General features: G+C 40.8%; 1 protein-coding gene across 1 annotated transcript; it reads left to right on the forward strand.

The window, feature by feature from the left end:
* Positions 1 to 16,032: 16,032 nt before the first annotated feature.
* tirap (toll-interleukin 1 receptor (TIR) domain containing adaptor protein) lies at positions 16,033 to 17,060 on the forward strand. Its single transcript, XM_034168928.1, has 2 exons — positions 16,033 to 16,498; positions 16,713 to 17,060. Exons 1-2 carry the CDS (start codon positions 16,102 to 16,104, stop codon positions 16,751 to 16,753), a joined length of 438 nt encoding a protein of 145 aa, XP_034024819.1. The 5' UTR covers positions 16,033 to 16,101; the 3' UTR covers positions 16,754 to 17,060.
* Positions 17,061 to 17,453: the final 393 nt, after the last annotated feature.

Consider the following 17,453-nt stretch of genomic DNA (forward strand, 5'->3'; position numbering starts at 1 on the left):
GTAGAGAGTTCCACACATGTGGCGCAGCGTGTGTGAAAGCTTGAGTCCCAACCTGAGTTCGATACGTGCATCGGGATATCTCCATAGAAAGGAACATTATTTTGTGTTCTGCAGATGTCCTATCCGCAAGGAATCTTGGTTTTTGAGTACGGCAACTACTTGTATACGGCGCACGCAACCCACTGGACACCACAGAAGCAGAGGACAGCGCATTGTGTTCTGCATCCTTATCAGGCGGGCCGGTCGCGGCACTGGTCGGCATCAACGCGATTGCTCTCACTGCCTCCAATGCGCTTACTGACTCTGCGGGCTCGTTAAACGCCACAGCGGGCCACTCACACCGCCCCCCACTCTGCTGTGCGGAGCTGCGCCAACTCTGGCAACAGGTCCAGAGACTACACTCGCTGTTTTGATGCGGAACGCTCCGGCATTTGCGGAAAAATCCACAGCGCCGCAGGGTCTCGGTATACCGCAGCCGCAGAGCTCCGTGGCCATGACTTGGATTCTTTGCGGGTCCCACATCCGTACCCCTGGAGGCAGTGAGTGAAGGGAGAGCACGTGCATTGTGTTCTGTGTGTGTCTGTTTAGAATCTTCTCGCCCAGAAGAAAAAAAGAGAGTGTTTACATAGGAGAGAAAAGTGAGAACATGTTAATGCCTGTTTGAGAAAAGTGTATAAAGTGTGTAGTGAGGGGTTTTACAGCCTTAAAACATCTATAATAATTGTAAAAACTAAAGCTGACTACTTCGCGGATTTCGTCTATTGCAGGTTATTTTTAGAATGTAACTCCCGCGATAAATGAGAGACCACTGTACTTCATTAGTATCGTGAAAGACATGAATGTCTTTTATTGACGGTAGAAAGTACAGAGATAGCGACATTTACAAAAAGGTGGCCGAAAAGTTATGCGAAGCAGGATTTGCACGAACGCCAGACTAAATCAAGCACCGGTGGAAGACGTGCGTCGCTGTTTAGATGGAGATATTCCAAATGATACAAATGACCATGTATACAGGAGTAACTCTGTCTGCTTAAGCATATAAACGGGTTATTCCTAATGATTCAGAAACCGGAATATTGACCTTAACCCGAATATTAACGGCATGTAAACATAGTCATTGTTGCTGTCAGCGTTACTGTAGATGTCTGTGCTGTGTATCTTGTGATGTGCTACTGTGATATTGTTGCTGTCTGTCCTGTGATGTGCTGTTGTGTCAACAGCGTTGTTCGTCTGTTACGTACAATGTACTGTACGGTCAGTGAAGACAAATTTCCCCACAGGGACCAATAAATCTAATGTAATACAATCTCCTGCTGCACCTCCCAGTCGTCTCCACCAGAGGGCCCCAGTCAGGTGAGTAGATCCAAATTCCATATGAACAATTGTTGTCATATATCTCTTTGATTCTAAATGTTCTTCTTTCCTCAATTTAATTTAATAATTTAATTTTATGGGCATTTAAGTGTGTTTGTGAGAACGATAGAATTGGAACATAATGTTGCTTTAACTCTGCATTGTCATTGACAAATTCTGTCATTTAATTCTTCTTTTTCCTGTTTTTACCATCAGGGGGACCTGGGGCCTGTACTACGAAGCGGGGTTACTGGCTTATCAGGGTAACTTCGGGAGTAAGTTGATGACGTGTGGAGTAACTTCCCGGTTAACCCGTACTACGAAAGGTGGATAGGTTTTGATCGAGGTATGTTGCCATGGCAATTTATGCTGTGTGCCAAACCTGCTCCGAGCAGGTTATGTTCTCAGTTAGCTTGAGGTTTTCACTTAACCACTCCCTTTATAAGTAGCGTCCATCCACCTTCAATCACTCCGAAGACGATGCCGGCCTACCTGGATGATCTGTTTGATATTGGGGCACAAATTGTGAGGGGCTCTCTTCGACGCAGGGCAAGGGTTTTTAAAGACCGCCAGAATCCGCTGACATACCCGGATGATAGATTCTCAGCCGAGGGAATTCGTTATCTTTGTCAGCTGATCTGGCCAGAAGTCTGTAACATCACCCATCGTACACTGTAAAGAAAGACTGTTGTTTTTACAGGAAAACACTGGCAGCTGTGGTTACCAGGGAATTCCTGTAAAAAATGTCTTAAGGGGAAAAAAATTAAGCCTGCGGTGACAGTGTGTTTTATTTTTTTTTTTGTCCCTTAACCAATCAATGTGCACCAGGAGACACATACATTTTAACACTATAAGAAGCATTATGAAAAGTTCTCCCGAAATACAGTTATCATAGGCTTATCAAAAGTACGATCTATTGACAGTAGGTCACATTATTTTTTAGACATAATAAGCCGTCATTTCATTCAGCCTTGTTACTTAAATTTAGAAATAGAAATTATATAAAAGCATTTGTTATAGAAATACTGTAGGCTATACTATAAATAATATATCTACTTGTGTGATACAATTCATCATATAAAGCAAGAAATGACTGGATGACTGGACCAATGACTGGATACAAAGGTTGAACTTTTGAATCTGCAATACACAAAAAGGCCACAAGATGGAGACAGTTGTCTATCTCACTACAAGCTACAAGTAACATCAAGGCTTTCTTTTATTACCAATTTGTGTTACTAATCAACTTAGAGAATGACTCAATTTAAAGTAAAATGTTAGGTATGTGAAATTATGCCAGGACGTGGGAAAATACATTTTACACAGGGACGCCATTATACCACGCCACCACACCGCAGACTGTGCAAAACAGCATACTTTGTATGACCAACGCACGAGCGTCACACAAATAGAATAAACAACCTGGCAGCGACAGCATGGTAGCTAGCCATGCACACCATTTGCACAGGTTACATTGCAAGGCTAGGTTACGTGACTGGCAGAGTTAGCACGAACGAAAATTATATCCAACCTTAATTCATATCTGAGTGACCCAGTTAGACAGCACTTTACTTCGGACCAGAAGATCAGAATGTCTCTCTCACACACAGATGTCTGATTTATGAACAAGTTAGGTTGCTGTTCATCAATTAATAGCTGAAGTTAACCTTCACTTACTGTCATGGCCGTAGTGGCCGTAATCGTGCATTCTTCTTCGGTAAAGTAAGGTGACCGCGCCATCATTGAAAAATGGTGACGTGTGCTGCAACCTGCCCCTTTTATGTGAATGCGCACAAACTCCAATTAGGTTAACACAGGTTCAACAAATCAACATCTTATTCAGCGTCGTAGTACCGATTAACACCACTTGAGGAAACCAGGTTTTGTCAACCCCGGTTTAGGAGGTTGACCCTGGGTTACATCTGAGTAAGTTAACCCCGCTTCGTAGTACAGGCCCCTGGTGGCGATTGTGAGCAGACTCACATTATTTATGTGTGTAGCTTCTTGTGCTGCAAGTGTTATACAGACGGTAAGAGCCAAAGTTACACACACTGCCAACTTATTTCTTTTTTAATTCACATTTTCCCCAAAAGGCATTTTGGGATTTATTTATTTATTTATTTTTAGCGTGAGTCAAGTGACCCGCCTGTGAGAGAGGAGACAATCTAGTTATGTCAGCTTGATGATTGAGATCAACTGGAATTTTATCAAATTAATCAGGGCCCATATGCACGAAGCAGCCTAAGGCTAAAAATAGTGACGTTATTCTAAGAAAATTCTTAGAATTCCTCGAATTGTTAGACATTTCTCGGAATTTTCCCATGATAAGATGAAAGTTGTCCGCAAAGCACTTAGGCCTTAAGAGAGCTCCTAAGGTGCCAAACTGGTAAGAGTAGTGAGGGGGACTTTTAAGAAGGCTAAGAGTGTCTTAAGCAGACAAGCTGTTGGAAAAAACAGAGAGGAAGTAGAGATATTCTCTGTATGTAGGATGACAGTGAGTCAGTAACACACTACCAGCTTGATCTACATAATTATTTTATGTTAATTTACTGTCTTAATGTATTTATAAATTGTTTAGGTTGATATTATCATATTCACACATTAATACTATCATTCTCATACTCATACTATGCTCAGTAGTTTGCTATCTTGGCTGCTAACTCTGCAAGTTATCAGTTCATTGAAGTGAATATTTTTCATATTTCAGGATCACTGAATGCAAACTGCCATACATGTATTTTGATCACATTTAGTACATTGTTAGAGTCGATTTTACCAATTTACAACTACTTTTCCAATGAAGTTGGGACCTTGTGTAAAATGTAAATAAAAACAGAAGACAACTAGAAGCACTCAGAGTGCAAACCTCCGCCAAGGCCACGGGGTCACTGACGCCATAACATCTACACGCCGTGGAGTCATTGAACCTAAAAAAGTCTAACAATGATGTCTGCTCAGTAGTAAAAAAAGTTCCATCTGCTGTGACTGGATAGCTGTATCCTTAGCCCTTGGCATCACAGTTTATTGCAACTTGCACCTTTACCAGAAGCTACTGTCATCTGAGCACTGATATTGATATTGCATGTGCTTTTAGTCAAAAACAAATAAGAGACAAAATTCAATTTATTATTCAACTAAACTGCAAATATATGAATTTTTTAACATATATGAAACACTTCTTTAAACAAGGCCATAGGGTCACTGACCCTAAAGAGATTCCCTCCTTGGCACAGTGATCTTCTCTAAAATTGTATATAATAATCATTAGATTATTAATATATAAACAAAAATAAATTTAAGAAACATTACAATTTGAAAACAAATGCACCCGAACGTGATGACAGCTGCAACTGCTTAATGCTAACTTTTAACATTGAAAACGTCATAGACATGCTAACACGTTAGCATCATGATCCGGATCACCACTAAAATTTAATCACTTGTTCCTCTTGTCATTTCCAACCACTCCACAAAATTTCATCAAAATCCGTTCAAAACTTTTTGAGTTATCCTACTGACAAATAGACAGACAAACAAACAAACAAACACGACCGAAAACATAACCTCCTTGGCGGAGGTAAAAATAAATTTAAGAAATATTACAGTTTGAAAACAAATGCACGAACTAACTTTTAACATTGAAAATGCCATAGACATGCTAACGCGTTAGCATCGGAATCACCACTAAAATTTAATCACTTGTTCCTCTTGTCATTTCCAACCACTCCACAGAATTTCATCAAAATCCGTTCAAAACTTTTTGAGTTATCCTGCTGACAGACAGACAAACAAACAAACGCGACCAAAAACATAACCTCCTTGGCGGAGGTAATGATTTGCAAATCCTCTTCAACCTCTATTCAATTGTGTAGACCACAAAGACCAGATATTTAATGTTCAAACTGATAAACTTTATTGTTGTTGTGCAAATATTTGCTCATTTTGAAATGGATGCCTGCAACATGTTTCAAAAAGCTGGGACAGTGGTATGTTTACCACTGTGTTACATCACCTTTCCTTCTAACAACACTCAATAAGTGTTTGGGAACTGAGGACACTAATTGTTGAAGCTTTGTAGGTGTAATTCTTTCCCATACTTGCTTGATGTATGACTTCAGTTGTTCAACAGTCCAGGGTCTCCGTTGTCGTATTTTACGCATCATAATGCACCACATTTTCAATGTGCAACAGGTCTGGACTGCAGGCAGGCCAGTCCAGTACCGCACACTTTTACTACGAAGCCATGCTGTTGTAACATGTGCAGAATGTGTCTTGGCATTGTCTTGCTGAAATAAGCAGGGACCTCCCTGAAAAAGACGTTGCTTGGATGGCAGCATGTGTTGCTGGCATGTGTTGCTGGATGTACCTTTCAGCATTGATGGTGCCATCACAGATGTGTAAGTTGCCCATACCATGGGCACTAACACACCCCATACCATCACAGATGCTGACTTTTGAACTTTGCACTGGTAACAATCTGGATGGTCTTTTCCCTTTTTTGTCCGGAGGACACAACGTCCATGATTTCCAAAAACAATTTGAAATGTGGACTCATCAGACCACAGCACACTTTTCCACTTTGCGTCTGTCTATTTCAAATGAGCTCGGGCCCAGAGAAGGCGGCGACGTTTCTGGATGTTGTTGATGTATGGCTTTGCTTTGCATGGTAGAGTTTTAACTTGCACTTGTAGATGTAGCGACAAACTGTGTTAACTGATAATGGTTTTCTGAAGTGTTCCTGAGCCCACGCGGTAAGATCCTTTACACAATGATCTTGGTTTTTAATGCACTCCTGCCCAAGGGATCGAAGGTCACGGGCATTCAGTGTTGATTTTCGGCCTTGTCGCTTACGTGTAGAAAGTTCTCCAGATTCTTTGTTTGTTGTTGTTCACAAAGTGGTGATCCTCGCCCCATCTTTGCTTGTGAATGGCTGAGACTTTTGGGAATGCTCCTTTTATACCCAATTATGACACTCACCTGTTTCCAATTAGGTGTTTTTTGAGCATTCATCAACTTTACCAGACTTTTGTTGCCCTGTCCCAACTTTTTTTGAAATGTGTTGCAGGTATCCATTTCAAAATGAGCAAATATTTGCACAAAAACAAAAAAGTCTATGAGTTTGAACATTAAATATCTTGTCTTTGTGGTGTATTGAGTTGAATATAAGTTGAAGATGATTTGCAAATCATTGTATTCTGTTTTTATTTACATTTTACACAATGTCCCGACTTCATTGGAATTGGGGTTGTATATGACATGGCTAGCTTTCATGACATGAGTCACACGGTGAGTTTGTCTCAGACGAAAGATGTCACCACCTGTTATGATAATTCAGACATTAAATAATCTGAAATGTCAATGTGATCATCTTTACCTGTCGTGAATTGCCATCATTTATCAACCCTTCCTTTTCAGGTTCTCCTCTGGCTGCGGTATTGAGTGTCATCAACATGCCGCCATGACGACACCAACCAGCAGAAAGGACACCTCCTTTGAGGTCAAAGGTCACAGAGATACCAGCAACTTTGGGTGCAACTCTCTGGACCAAGTCCACAAAATTGCTGGAGGCATCAAAAAGAAACTGTTGTGTGGGCCGCTGAAGAGGAGGTACTGCTGGCCCACCACCACCAGAGGGCGCCCTGCCTGGAGTGCGGGCTCCAGGCACCAGAGGGCGCTACCGCATCATGGGAGTAATCTGGGTGACAGCTGTCACCCATCACCAAACACAGCTGTTTCTACTCAGCACCGAGGTATATCAGGAGGACGGCGTCTCCACCTCAGTGCCGAGATATCGCCTAAGACCAAGGTAACATTCTCTGCAGCATATTCTGTGATTGATAAACTTGTTAAACCTTTCAGGACTGGTGACTACTGAGACCCTCCTTCTTTGGATAAGTACTCACCTTCCTGCTGAACTTTGCCAAGAGGTGGAGGCGGCTTCTCCCCTCTCTGTACTGGGTGCGTTCATCCACTCCTGTGTGTTCTTGCTCTCTCCTGCCAGCAGTACCGGATCCGACGAGCGGAGGCAGTGGCCACCTGGGAATTCGGGACTTGGCGGTTCCAGTATTTCCGGGGTTCGGTGGCAGTGGAGATCTGGGTGGTTCCGGTTCGACTGAGACGGACGTCTCCTATCTTCGAGCCTGCCCACACGACACCAGCGGATTCGACCCTAAACATTGTGTTTGTTATACTACTCGTGCTTGTTTCAGTAGTAAATCTTGTTTTTTACTTCCTCCATTGTCCATTCATTGCGCCCCCCTGTTGTGGGTCCGTGTTCCTACACTTTCACAACAGAAACGCAGTCACATATTGGAGTCAGAACGGCACTTCCATGCACAGTCTCTGGTAGCACCATTATCAAGTGTGAACATTATTTTTAAGTTTGTATTTTTAATTTAGAGTTTTACATAAACTTTAATTTCAAATTTAGTGTTATTTTTTTCTCATAAGCGTTTATCTCAAAATGTGTATTATTGAAGATGCCACAAAATATGCATGACTTGAAAAGAAAAAAAAACTTTTACAGATGATAATATATGAACAATAATGTGAATTAGATTTTTTCTTTCACAGAATCCAACTTTCTGTAGAATTTAAAAAGTGACATTTTAATTGCAAGAATTAACACAACACAACACAAAGAATCTACACTTAAAATCTCCAGAACGCAAAGATGCTGCTTGTTTGTTATTGTCCATACAATTACTTTTTAAACCATTTCTGCAGTGTTGACATATTTTGCATTTTTATTTCTACTGCAGTTTTTTGGTTCCACAGTCAGCAACTTCCTGTTGTTTCTTCTTCTTTTTGCTGCCTGTCACTGATAACAGTTGGATCAGCTTTTTCATTTCATCTTTGGTCACTTGCTGTTGTTGGATTATGGATGATCATCTGATGACAGATTTCTTTTCTTATACTGTCATTAATCAGGTGTTGAATGCAAACCTATTTGCTTTGTTTGGAATGTTTTTATGTTTTCTTTGTATTTGACAGATAATTAATCCCTCTCTGTTGGCCAACCAGAGAAATGTTTCCGACACTGGACGATGCAAATCTTTTATACTGGTTATATTTTCCTGATTTTGGTGTGAAATGTACATTTAAAGCCCTGTGATCAGTGTTGTATAAAGTACCGGAAAATCACACTTAAGTAAAAGTACAGATACCCATTAAAAAAATGACTTTGGTAGAAGTTCAGTGATTGAAATGCTGCTCAAGTAAAAGTCTTAAAGTATCTAGTATTTATTGTACTTAAGTATGACAAGTAATGTACAACTAAATGTACTCAAGTACTGAAAGTAAAAGTACAAGTAAATGTTAATAAAAACGGACTGATTTTTTTTTTATATAAAAGTTTATCTAGGCTTGTAAATGACTGGTAGTATTAGTCAAAATACTGAAAATTGTGCACATCACACAAAAACACTTCAGAAAACACTATTCAAAACTTAAATAAGAGTAGGCTACTCACTGGGTGTTCACAGGAAACAGTTATTTCTTTCTATATGTATTTATTTATTTTCATTGTTACATGGTTTTATCTTTTCTGTTGTGTTTTGGTTCATTAGGTTCTTTTTGTCTCTTTCTCTAAAATTGTATTGTAACATTATTAGTCTATTATTATTGACTATTATTGTCTATTATGTAGACTATTATTGTTGTTGCTATAATATATGAATAAAAATAAATTTAAAAAATTACAATTTGACTCTTTTACAACAACGAATGCTGAGCCATTAATTATACAGAAAACAAATCAACACAAACGTGCTGATGCGAACAGCTTAATGCTAACTTTAACATTGAAAATGCCATAGATGTGTCAAGGATTTTATATAGTTCATGCTTATATTATCATTTATTTTATATAGTTCATGCTTATATTATCATTTATATCCTTTTATGACTACGTGTACTTTTCCTCTTTGTGAGGAGTTTTTAAAAAGAAAGACGTCTGCATTCTTCATGATTGAGCAAACTATTTTTCATTTTGCATAAGTGCCTTATCCTGCTTTGACAAGCCACAAAGCTCATGTTGCAGGAATGGAAGGTTTCAGCCGTTACCTTACTTTGCTACCACCCTCTTGCAGACATGACTCATGTGTAACCTCTCCCGACTGTCCTTGTTTGCTTTTTCTCATGTTGATGAACTAAATAAAAGGCTGGGCCAGAGGAGGGGATTTTGGGAGAGCTTTGGAGCTTAGCACATAAGCTGCTTCTTGTTCTCCTCCTCTGCGCAGAGCAAAAAATATATATATTTGTCTCTCTCTGACTGGTTTCTTTACAGTGTTTGTGCCTCTCATTTCTTTAAAAACTGGGTGCAAACCCAACAACATGCTGTCCCGTTTTTAAGTTATAAAATACATCTATCAACTGTTTCAGAAGACCATAACAGGTCGGTTTAACATAAAAATATTAAATATTACTCACAGACATACAGTGAGGAAAATAAGTATTTGAACACCCTGCGATTTTGCAAGTTCTCCCACTTAGAAATCATGGAGGGATCTGAAATTTTCATCTTAGGTGTATGTCCACTGTGAGAGACATAATCTAAAAAAAAAAAAAAATCTAGAAATCACAATGTATGATTTTTTTAATAATTTATTTATATGTTACTGCTGCAAATAAGTATTTGAACACCTGTGAAAATCAATGTTAATATTTGGTACAGAAGCCTTTGTTTGCAATTACAGAGGTCAAACGTTTCCTGTAGTTTTTCACCAGGTTTGCACACACTGCAGCAGGGATTTTGGTCCACTCCTCCATACAGATCTTCTCTCAATCTTTCAGGTTTGGAGTTTCAGCTCCCTCCAAAGATTTTCTATTGAGTTCAGGTCTGGAGACTGGCCAGGCCACTCCAGGACCTTGAAATGCTTCTTATGGAGCCCCTCCTTAGTTGCCCTGGCTGTACGTATGTTTGGGGTCATTTTCATGCTGGAAGACCCAGCCATGATACATCTTCAATGCTCTTACTGAGGGAAGGAGCTTGTTTGCCAAAATCTCGCAATACATGACCCCATCCATCCTCCCTTCAATACGGTGCAGTCGTCCTGTCCCCTTTGCAGAAGAGCACCCCCAGAGTATGATGTTTCCACCCCCATGCTTCATGGTTGGGATGGTTTTCTTGGGGTTGTTCTCATCCTCTAAATCAAATCAAATCAATTTTATTTATATAGCGCCAAATCACAACAACAGTTGCCCCAAGGCGCTTTATATTGCAAAGCAAAAGCCATACAATAATTACAGAAAAACCCCAACGGTCAAAACGACCCCCTATGAGCAAGCACTTGGCGACAGTGGGAAGGAAAAACTCCCTTTTAACAGGAAGAAACCTCCAGCAGAACCAGGCTCAGGGAGGGACAGTCTTCTGCTGGGACTGGTTGGGGCTGAGGGGAGAGAATCAGGAAAAAGACATGCTGTGGAAGACAGCAGAGATCAATCACTAATGATTAAATGTAGAGTGGTGCATACAGAGCAAAAAGAGAAAGAAACACTCAGTGCATCATGGGAACCCCCCAGCAGTCTAAGTCTATAGCAGCATAACTAAGGGATGGTTCAGGGTCACCTGATCCAGCCCTAACTATAAGCTTTAGCAAAAAGGAAAGTTTTAAGCCTAATCTTAAAAGTAGAGAGGGTGTCTGTCTCCCTGATCCGAATTGGGAGCTGGTTCCACAGGAGAGGAGCCTGAAAGCTGAAGGCTCTGCCTCCCATTCTACTCTTAAAAACCCTAGGAACTACAAGTAAGCCTGCAGTCTGAGAGCGAAGCGCTCTATTGGGATGATATGGTACTAAGAGGTCCCTAAGATAAGATGGGACCTGATTATTCAAAACCTTATAAGTAAGAAGAATTTTAAATTCTATTCTAGAATTAACAGGAAGCCAATGAAGAGAGGCCAATATGGGTGAAATATGCTCTCTCCTTCTAGTCCCCGTCAGTACTCTAGCTGCAGCATTTTGAATTAACCGAAGGCTTTTCAGGGAACCTTTAGGACAACCTGATAATAATGAATTACAGTAGTCCAGCCTAGAGGAAATAAATGCATGAATTAGTTTTTTAGCATCACTCTGAGACAAGACCTTTCTAATTTTAGAGATATTGCGCAAATGTAAAAAAGCAGTCCTACATATTTGCTTAATATGCGCATTGAAGGACATATCCTGATCAAAAATGACTCCAAGATTTCTCACAGTATTACTAGAGGTCAGGGTAATGCCATCCAGAGTAAGGATCTGGTTAGACACCATGTTTCTAAGATTTGTGGGGCCAAGTACAATAACTTCAGTTTTATCTGAATTTAAAAGCAGGAAATTAGAGGTCATCCATGTCTTTATGTCTGTAAGACAGTCCTGCAGTTTAACTAATTGGTGTGTGTCCTCTGGCTTCATGGATAGATAAAGCTGGGTATCATCTGCATAACAATGAAAATTTAAGCAATGCTTTCTAATAATACTGCCTAAGGGAAGCATGTATAAAGTGAATAAAATTGGTCCTAGCACAGAACCTTGTGGAACTCCATAATTAACCTTAGTTTGTGAAGAAGACTCCCCATGTACATGAACAAATTGTAATCTATTAGATAAATATGATTCAAACCACTGCAGCGCAGTGCCTTTAATACCTATGGCATGCTCTAATCTCTGTAATAAAATTTTATGGTCAACAGTATCAAAAGCAGCACTGAGGTCTAACAGGACAAGCACAGAGATAAGTCCACTGTCTGAGGCCATAAGAAGATCATTTGTAACCTTCACTAATGCTGTTTCTGTACTATGATGAATTCTGAAACCTGACTGAAACTTTTCAAATAGACCATTCCTCTGCAGATGATCAGTTAGCTGTTTTACAGCTACCCTTACAAGAATTTTTGAGAGAAAAGGAAGGTTGGAGATTGGCCTATAATTAGCTAAGATAGCTGGGTCAAGTGATGGCTTTTTAAGTAATGGTTTAATTACTGCCACCTTAAAAGTCTGTGGTACATAGCCAACTAATAAAGATAGATTGATCATATTTAAGATCGAAGCATTAATTAATGGTAGGGCTTCCTTGAGCAACCTGGTAGGAATGGGGTCTAATAGACATGTTGATGGTTTGGAGGAAGTGACTAATGAAAATAACTCAGACAGAACAATTGGAGAGAAAGAGTCTAACCAAATACCAGCATTACTGAAAGCAGCCAAAGATAACAATATGTCTTTGGGATGGTTATGAGTAATTTTTTCTCTAATAGTTAAAATTTTATTAGCAAAGAAAGTCATGAAGTCATTACTAGTTAAAGTTAAAGGAATACTTGGCTCAATAGAGCTCTGACTCTTTGTCAGCCTGGCTACAGTGATGAAAAGAAACCTGGGGTTGTTCTTATTTTCTTAAATTAGTGATGAGTAGTAAGATGTCCTAGCTTTACGGAGGGCTTTTTTATAGAGCAACAGACTCTTTTTCCAGGATAAGTGAAGATCTTCTAAATTAGTGAGATGCCATTTCCTCTCCAACTTACGGGTTATCTGCTTTAAGCTGCGAGTTTGTGAGTTATACCACGGAGTCAGGCACTTCTGATTTAAGGCTCTCTTTTTCAGAGGAGCTACAGCATCCATAGTTGTGCTCAATGAGGATGTAAAACTATTGACGAGATAATCTATCTCACTCACAGAGTTTAGGTAGCTACTCTGCACTGTGTTGGTATATGGCATTGGAGAACATAACAAAGAAGGAATCATATCCTTAAACCTAGTTACAGCGCTTTCCGAAAGACTTCTACTGTAATGACACTTATTCCCCACTGCTGGATAGTCCATTAAAGTAAATGTAAATGTTATTAAGAAATGATCAGACAGAATGTGGTTTTCAAGAATACTGTTAAGTCTTCAATTTCCATACCATAAGTCAAAACAAGATCTAAAGTATGATTAAAGTGGTGGGTGGACTCATTTACATTTTGAGCAAAGCCAACTGAGTCTAATAATAGATTAAATGCAGTGTTGAGGCTGTCATTCTCAGCATCTATGTGGATGTTAAAATCGCCCACTATAATTATCTTATCTGAGCAAAGCACTAAGTCAGACAAGAGGTCTGAAAATTCACAGAGAAACTCACAGATAGATAACAACAAATAAAACTGGTTTTTGGGACTTCCAATTTGGATGGACAAGACTAAGAGTCAAGATTTCAAATGAATTAAAGCTCTGTCTGGGTTTTTGATTCATTAATAAGCTGGAGTGAAAGATTGCTGCTAATCCTCCCCCTCGGCCCGTGCTACGAGCATTCTGACAGTTAGTGTGACTCGGGGGTGTTGACTCATTTAAACTAACATATTCATCCTGCTGTAACAAGGTTTCTGTAAGGCAGAATAAATCAATATGTTGATCAATTATTATATCATTTACTAACAGGGACTTAGAAGAGAGAGACCTAATGTTTAATAGACCACATTTAACTGTTTTAGTCTGTGGTGCAGTTGAAGGTGCTATATTATTTTTTCTTTTTGAATTTTTATGCTTAAATAGATTTTTACTGGTTGTTGGTGGTCTGGGAGCAGGCACCGTCTCTATGGGCATGGGGTACTGGGGGGATGGCAGGGGGAGAGAAGCTGCAGAGAGGGGTGTAAGACTACAACTCTGCTTCCTGGTCCCAACCCTGGATAGTCACGGTTTGGAGGGTTTAATAAAATTGGCCAGATTTCTAGAAATGAGAGCTGCTTCATCCAAAGTGGGATGGATGCCGTCTCTCCTAACAAGACCAGGTTTTCCCCAGAAGCTTTGCCAATTATCTATGAAGCCCACCTCATTTTTTGGACACCACTCAGACAGCCAGCAATTCAAGGAGAACATGCGGCTAAACATGTCACTCCCGGTCCGATTGGGTAGGGGCCCAGAGAAAACTACAGAGTCCGACATTGTTTTTGCAAAGTTACACACCGATTCAATGTTAATTTTAGTGACCTCCGATTGGCGTAACCGGGTGTCATTACTGCCGACGTGAATTACAATCTTGCGAATTTACGAGGTCTGTTAGAAAAGTATCCGACCTTATTATTTTTTTAAAAAACCATATGGATTTGAATCACGTGTGATTGCATCAGACAAGCTTGAACCCTCGTGCGCATGCGTGAGTTTTTTCATGCTTGTCGGTTGCGTCATTCGCCTGTGAGCAGGCTTTGAGTGAGGTGTGGTCCACCCCTCTCATCTATTTTTTATTGCGTATAAATGTCTGAACAATTTGGAGCTTTGTTGCATCAATTTTTTTTCCAGAAACTGTGAGAGATCTCCAGGTGGACACCGTTCGAAAAATTAATATGGCTTTCAGGGACGATTTTATGGGGATTAAACAGATTACGGGGTGTTACTGCTGCTTTAAGGACGACCCACAACTGCTGAGAGTGCGGCGTGCTCCCAGCCCCCATTGACAGGCTGACACCCCGCTGGAACAACCAGATCATTTCCAACGTGAAGGCTTTGTTGATCCGGGACCTCGTCTGACTTTCACAAAAAGGCAGAAGATGTGGACATCAGCACTTTTTCCAGCACATTCCACCGTTACAAGAGTTTTTTTCATGGAAAGAAAAGCGGAGGGACACGCCACGGCTCCGTTCATTACGCGGGACAAAACCACCTCGTTGTTGGTCTCTCAGGACAGCTTTCAGGTGGATTTCAGACGGATTCCGGTTGCTTTCCAGTCGTGTGAATATCCGATTGTGATTGTGCATGAGCTGGACATGCCAGAACATGTCCCGTGAGGCTTCATCACAGCGTTGCTTTGCGCCGAGCGGCTGCACCGCGACGCGCGGTGGAGCAGCTTCTCTTTCCATGACAAAAACTCCTGTAACAGTGAAATGTGCCGTTCATTTTTAAACTGGACGCTGTCTTGATCCGGTATGTCATTTGACTAGCACAGGAATTGTGAAAAGATGTGGACATCAGCACTTTTCCAGCACATTCCACCATTGCAGGAGTTTTTTTCATGGAAAAAAAGCTGAGGGATGCGCCACGGAGCCGTTCATTACGAGGGACAAAACCACCTCGGTGTTGGTCTCTCAGGACAGCTTTCAGGTGGATTTCAGATGGATTCCGGTTGCTTTCCAGTCGTGTGAATATCCGATTGTGATTGTGCATGAGCTGGACATGCCAGAACATGTCCCGTGATGCTTCATCACGGCGTTGCTTTGCGCCGAGTGGCTGCACCGTGACGAGCGGAACTCCTCCGCACGTCTGTCTTAATGTGCCGGAAAAGTGCTGATGTCCACGTCTTTTCACAATTCCTGTGCTAGTCAGATCATTCCCCCCCCCCCCCCCCCCCCCAACATTCAGACATGTAAAATTCAAGGCTTCACAAACTCTTCTTGCCACTGTGTGTGTTTGTTTCAGTAATTTCAAAGGGAAATATAGATGCATCTGGTGTATTTCTTATCATTTAGAGGACTATATTATGTGGTCACTTGCTGTTGGACTCAAGTGATCAGTTTGAACTCAAATGAACCCATTTGCCTTCTATTCGTTCAGATTGGTTCCAGAAACTCTTTGCAAAGTCATTTTTGGGAAAGCGATGCCACCCAGATGCAAAACTGACACAAAACCCAAGAAGTTGTGCTTGCAGTGCATCAGCACTGCCTGAAGCAACATCATCATTCTGTTTCTCCTGCTCCCCATCATCATCATCATCATCATCATCATCATCATCATCATTATTGAAAGCTTACTCTAAACCACCACAGCCACAGTCTCCTCTGAGCTCATCCCTGCGGTGGAGCCAGAAATATGACGTGTTTGTGTGCCACAGTCCGACTCACGGTGATGTTGAAGAGGCTCAGCATCTTGTCTCATTCCTGGAAGCCTCGCCTTGCTGTCTTCAATGTTTTTTTCTGGCAGAGGGACTCTTGTCCGGGTGGTGCCATTCCTACAGAGGTGTGCCAAGCTGTGCAGGAGAGCCACTTCAAGGTTCTGCTCATCACTCCAAACTTCCTGCAGGATGACTGGTGCAAGTACATGATGCACCAGGCTCTGGCAGAGGGACCATTGTCCAACCAGATGATCCCTCTGATTCAAAACCTGTCTTTCCCAGAGTACCCTCAGGAAATAAAATTCCTCTTCTACGTGGACCTGACCAAAAATCCCAGTCAAGGCTATACCCTTGTTAAGAAGACTGTGCTGAAGTGTAAGTAGCAGAAGTGATGCCCCAAACATGCAAATGAAGTCTACGCTGGTATGTGTTGAAATCTGTTTTTGGCCATGTCCAAATAAAACTTGTTTCCTCTTTCCCAACTCACATTAAATTTGCATCTTGTGAAAATAGGAATGCCTTCTGCAACTCCTTCAGACGCTTTTAGGCACACAAGTCCTCCCTAATGATCTGATCTTTTCTCCTTTAGACTTGGAAGACATCAGTAAAAATGAGAAACACAGTAAGTGAAGGAGGAACTTCACAAGAAAACAAGCTGGTTGCAAAACATTGAAGCTGCTGGACGTGATGAAGAGAAATGAAAATCTCAGAGTTTTGCTCTGATCACCCACAACAATCATTATCAGAGTATAATTTGAGAAATGTTTGATTATGTTTGTTCCACTAGTCCTAGTTCTTGGGTCAATTTCCACCAATATTGCTGTGTGCATGTAGGATGACCTCAGAATGGCCCTAAAGGAGTTTCATTTGGCAAAGGTCAAGGTCATCGATGCCAAAGGTAAAAAAAAAAAAAAAGGTTTTACAGTATGTGTGTTTTTTCCTCCTGATGTCCACCAAACTTGATTACGTGGATGGCAGTCAACCCCAGAATTGCCCTAAAAGGTTTTGTTTTGGCAAAGGTTGAGATCATTGGGGTCAATGGTCACAAATACGATTTTATTACATTTTTTTTCTCCTTCACTCCAATGTCCACCAAATTTGACAGACAAATGTAGGTGAGTTCTGGAATTGCCCAGATGACATCAAATTAGTTTAGATTAGATTAGATAGAACTTTATTGATCGCTTGGGAAGACTCCCTCGGGGAAATTGAGGTTCCAGCAGCATTGTATAGCAGCACACAGGGTAAGAAACACACAGAGTATAAAAAGTTAAATAAAGAAAAACAGTTTACAAATACACAATATACATTACATACATACATACATACC

The sequence above is a fragment of the Thalassophryne amazonica genome, chromosome 4, assembly GCF_902500255.1.
Source record: "Thalassophryne amazonica chromosome 4, fThaAma1.1, whole genome shotgun sequence".
Taxonomy (NCBI): Eukaryota; Metazoa; Chordata; class Actinopteri; order Batrachoidiformes; family Batrachoididae; genus Thalassophryne; species Thalassophryne amazonica.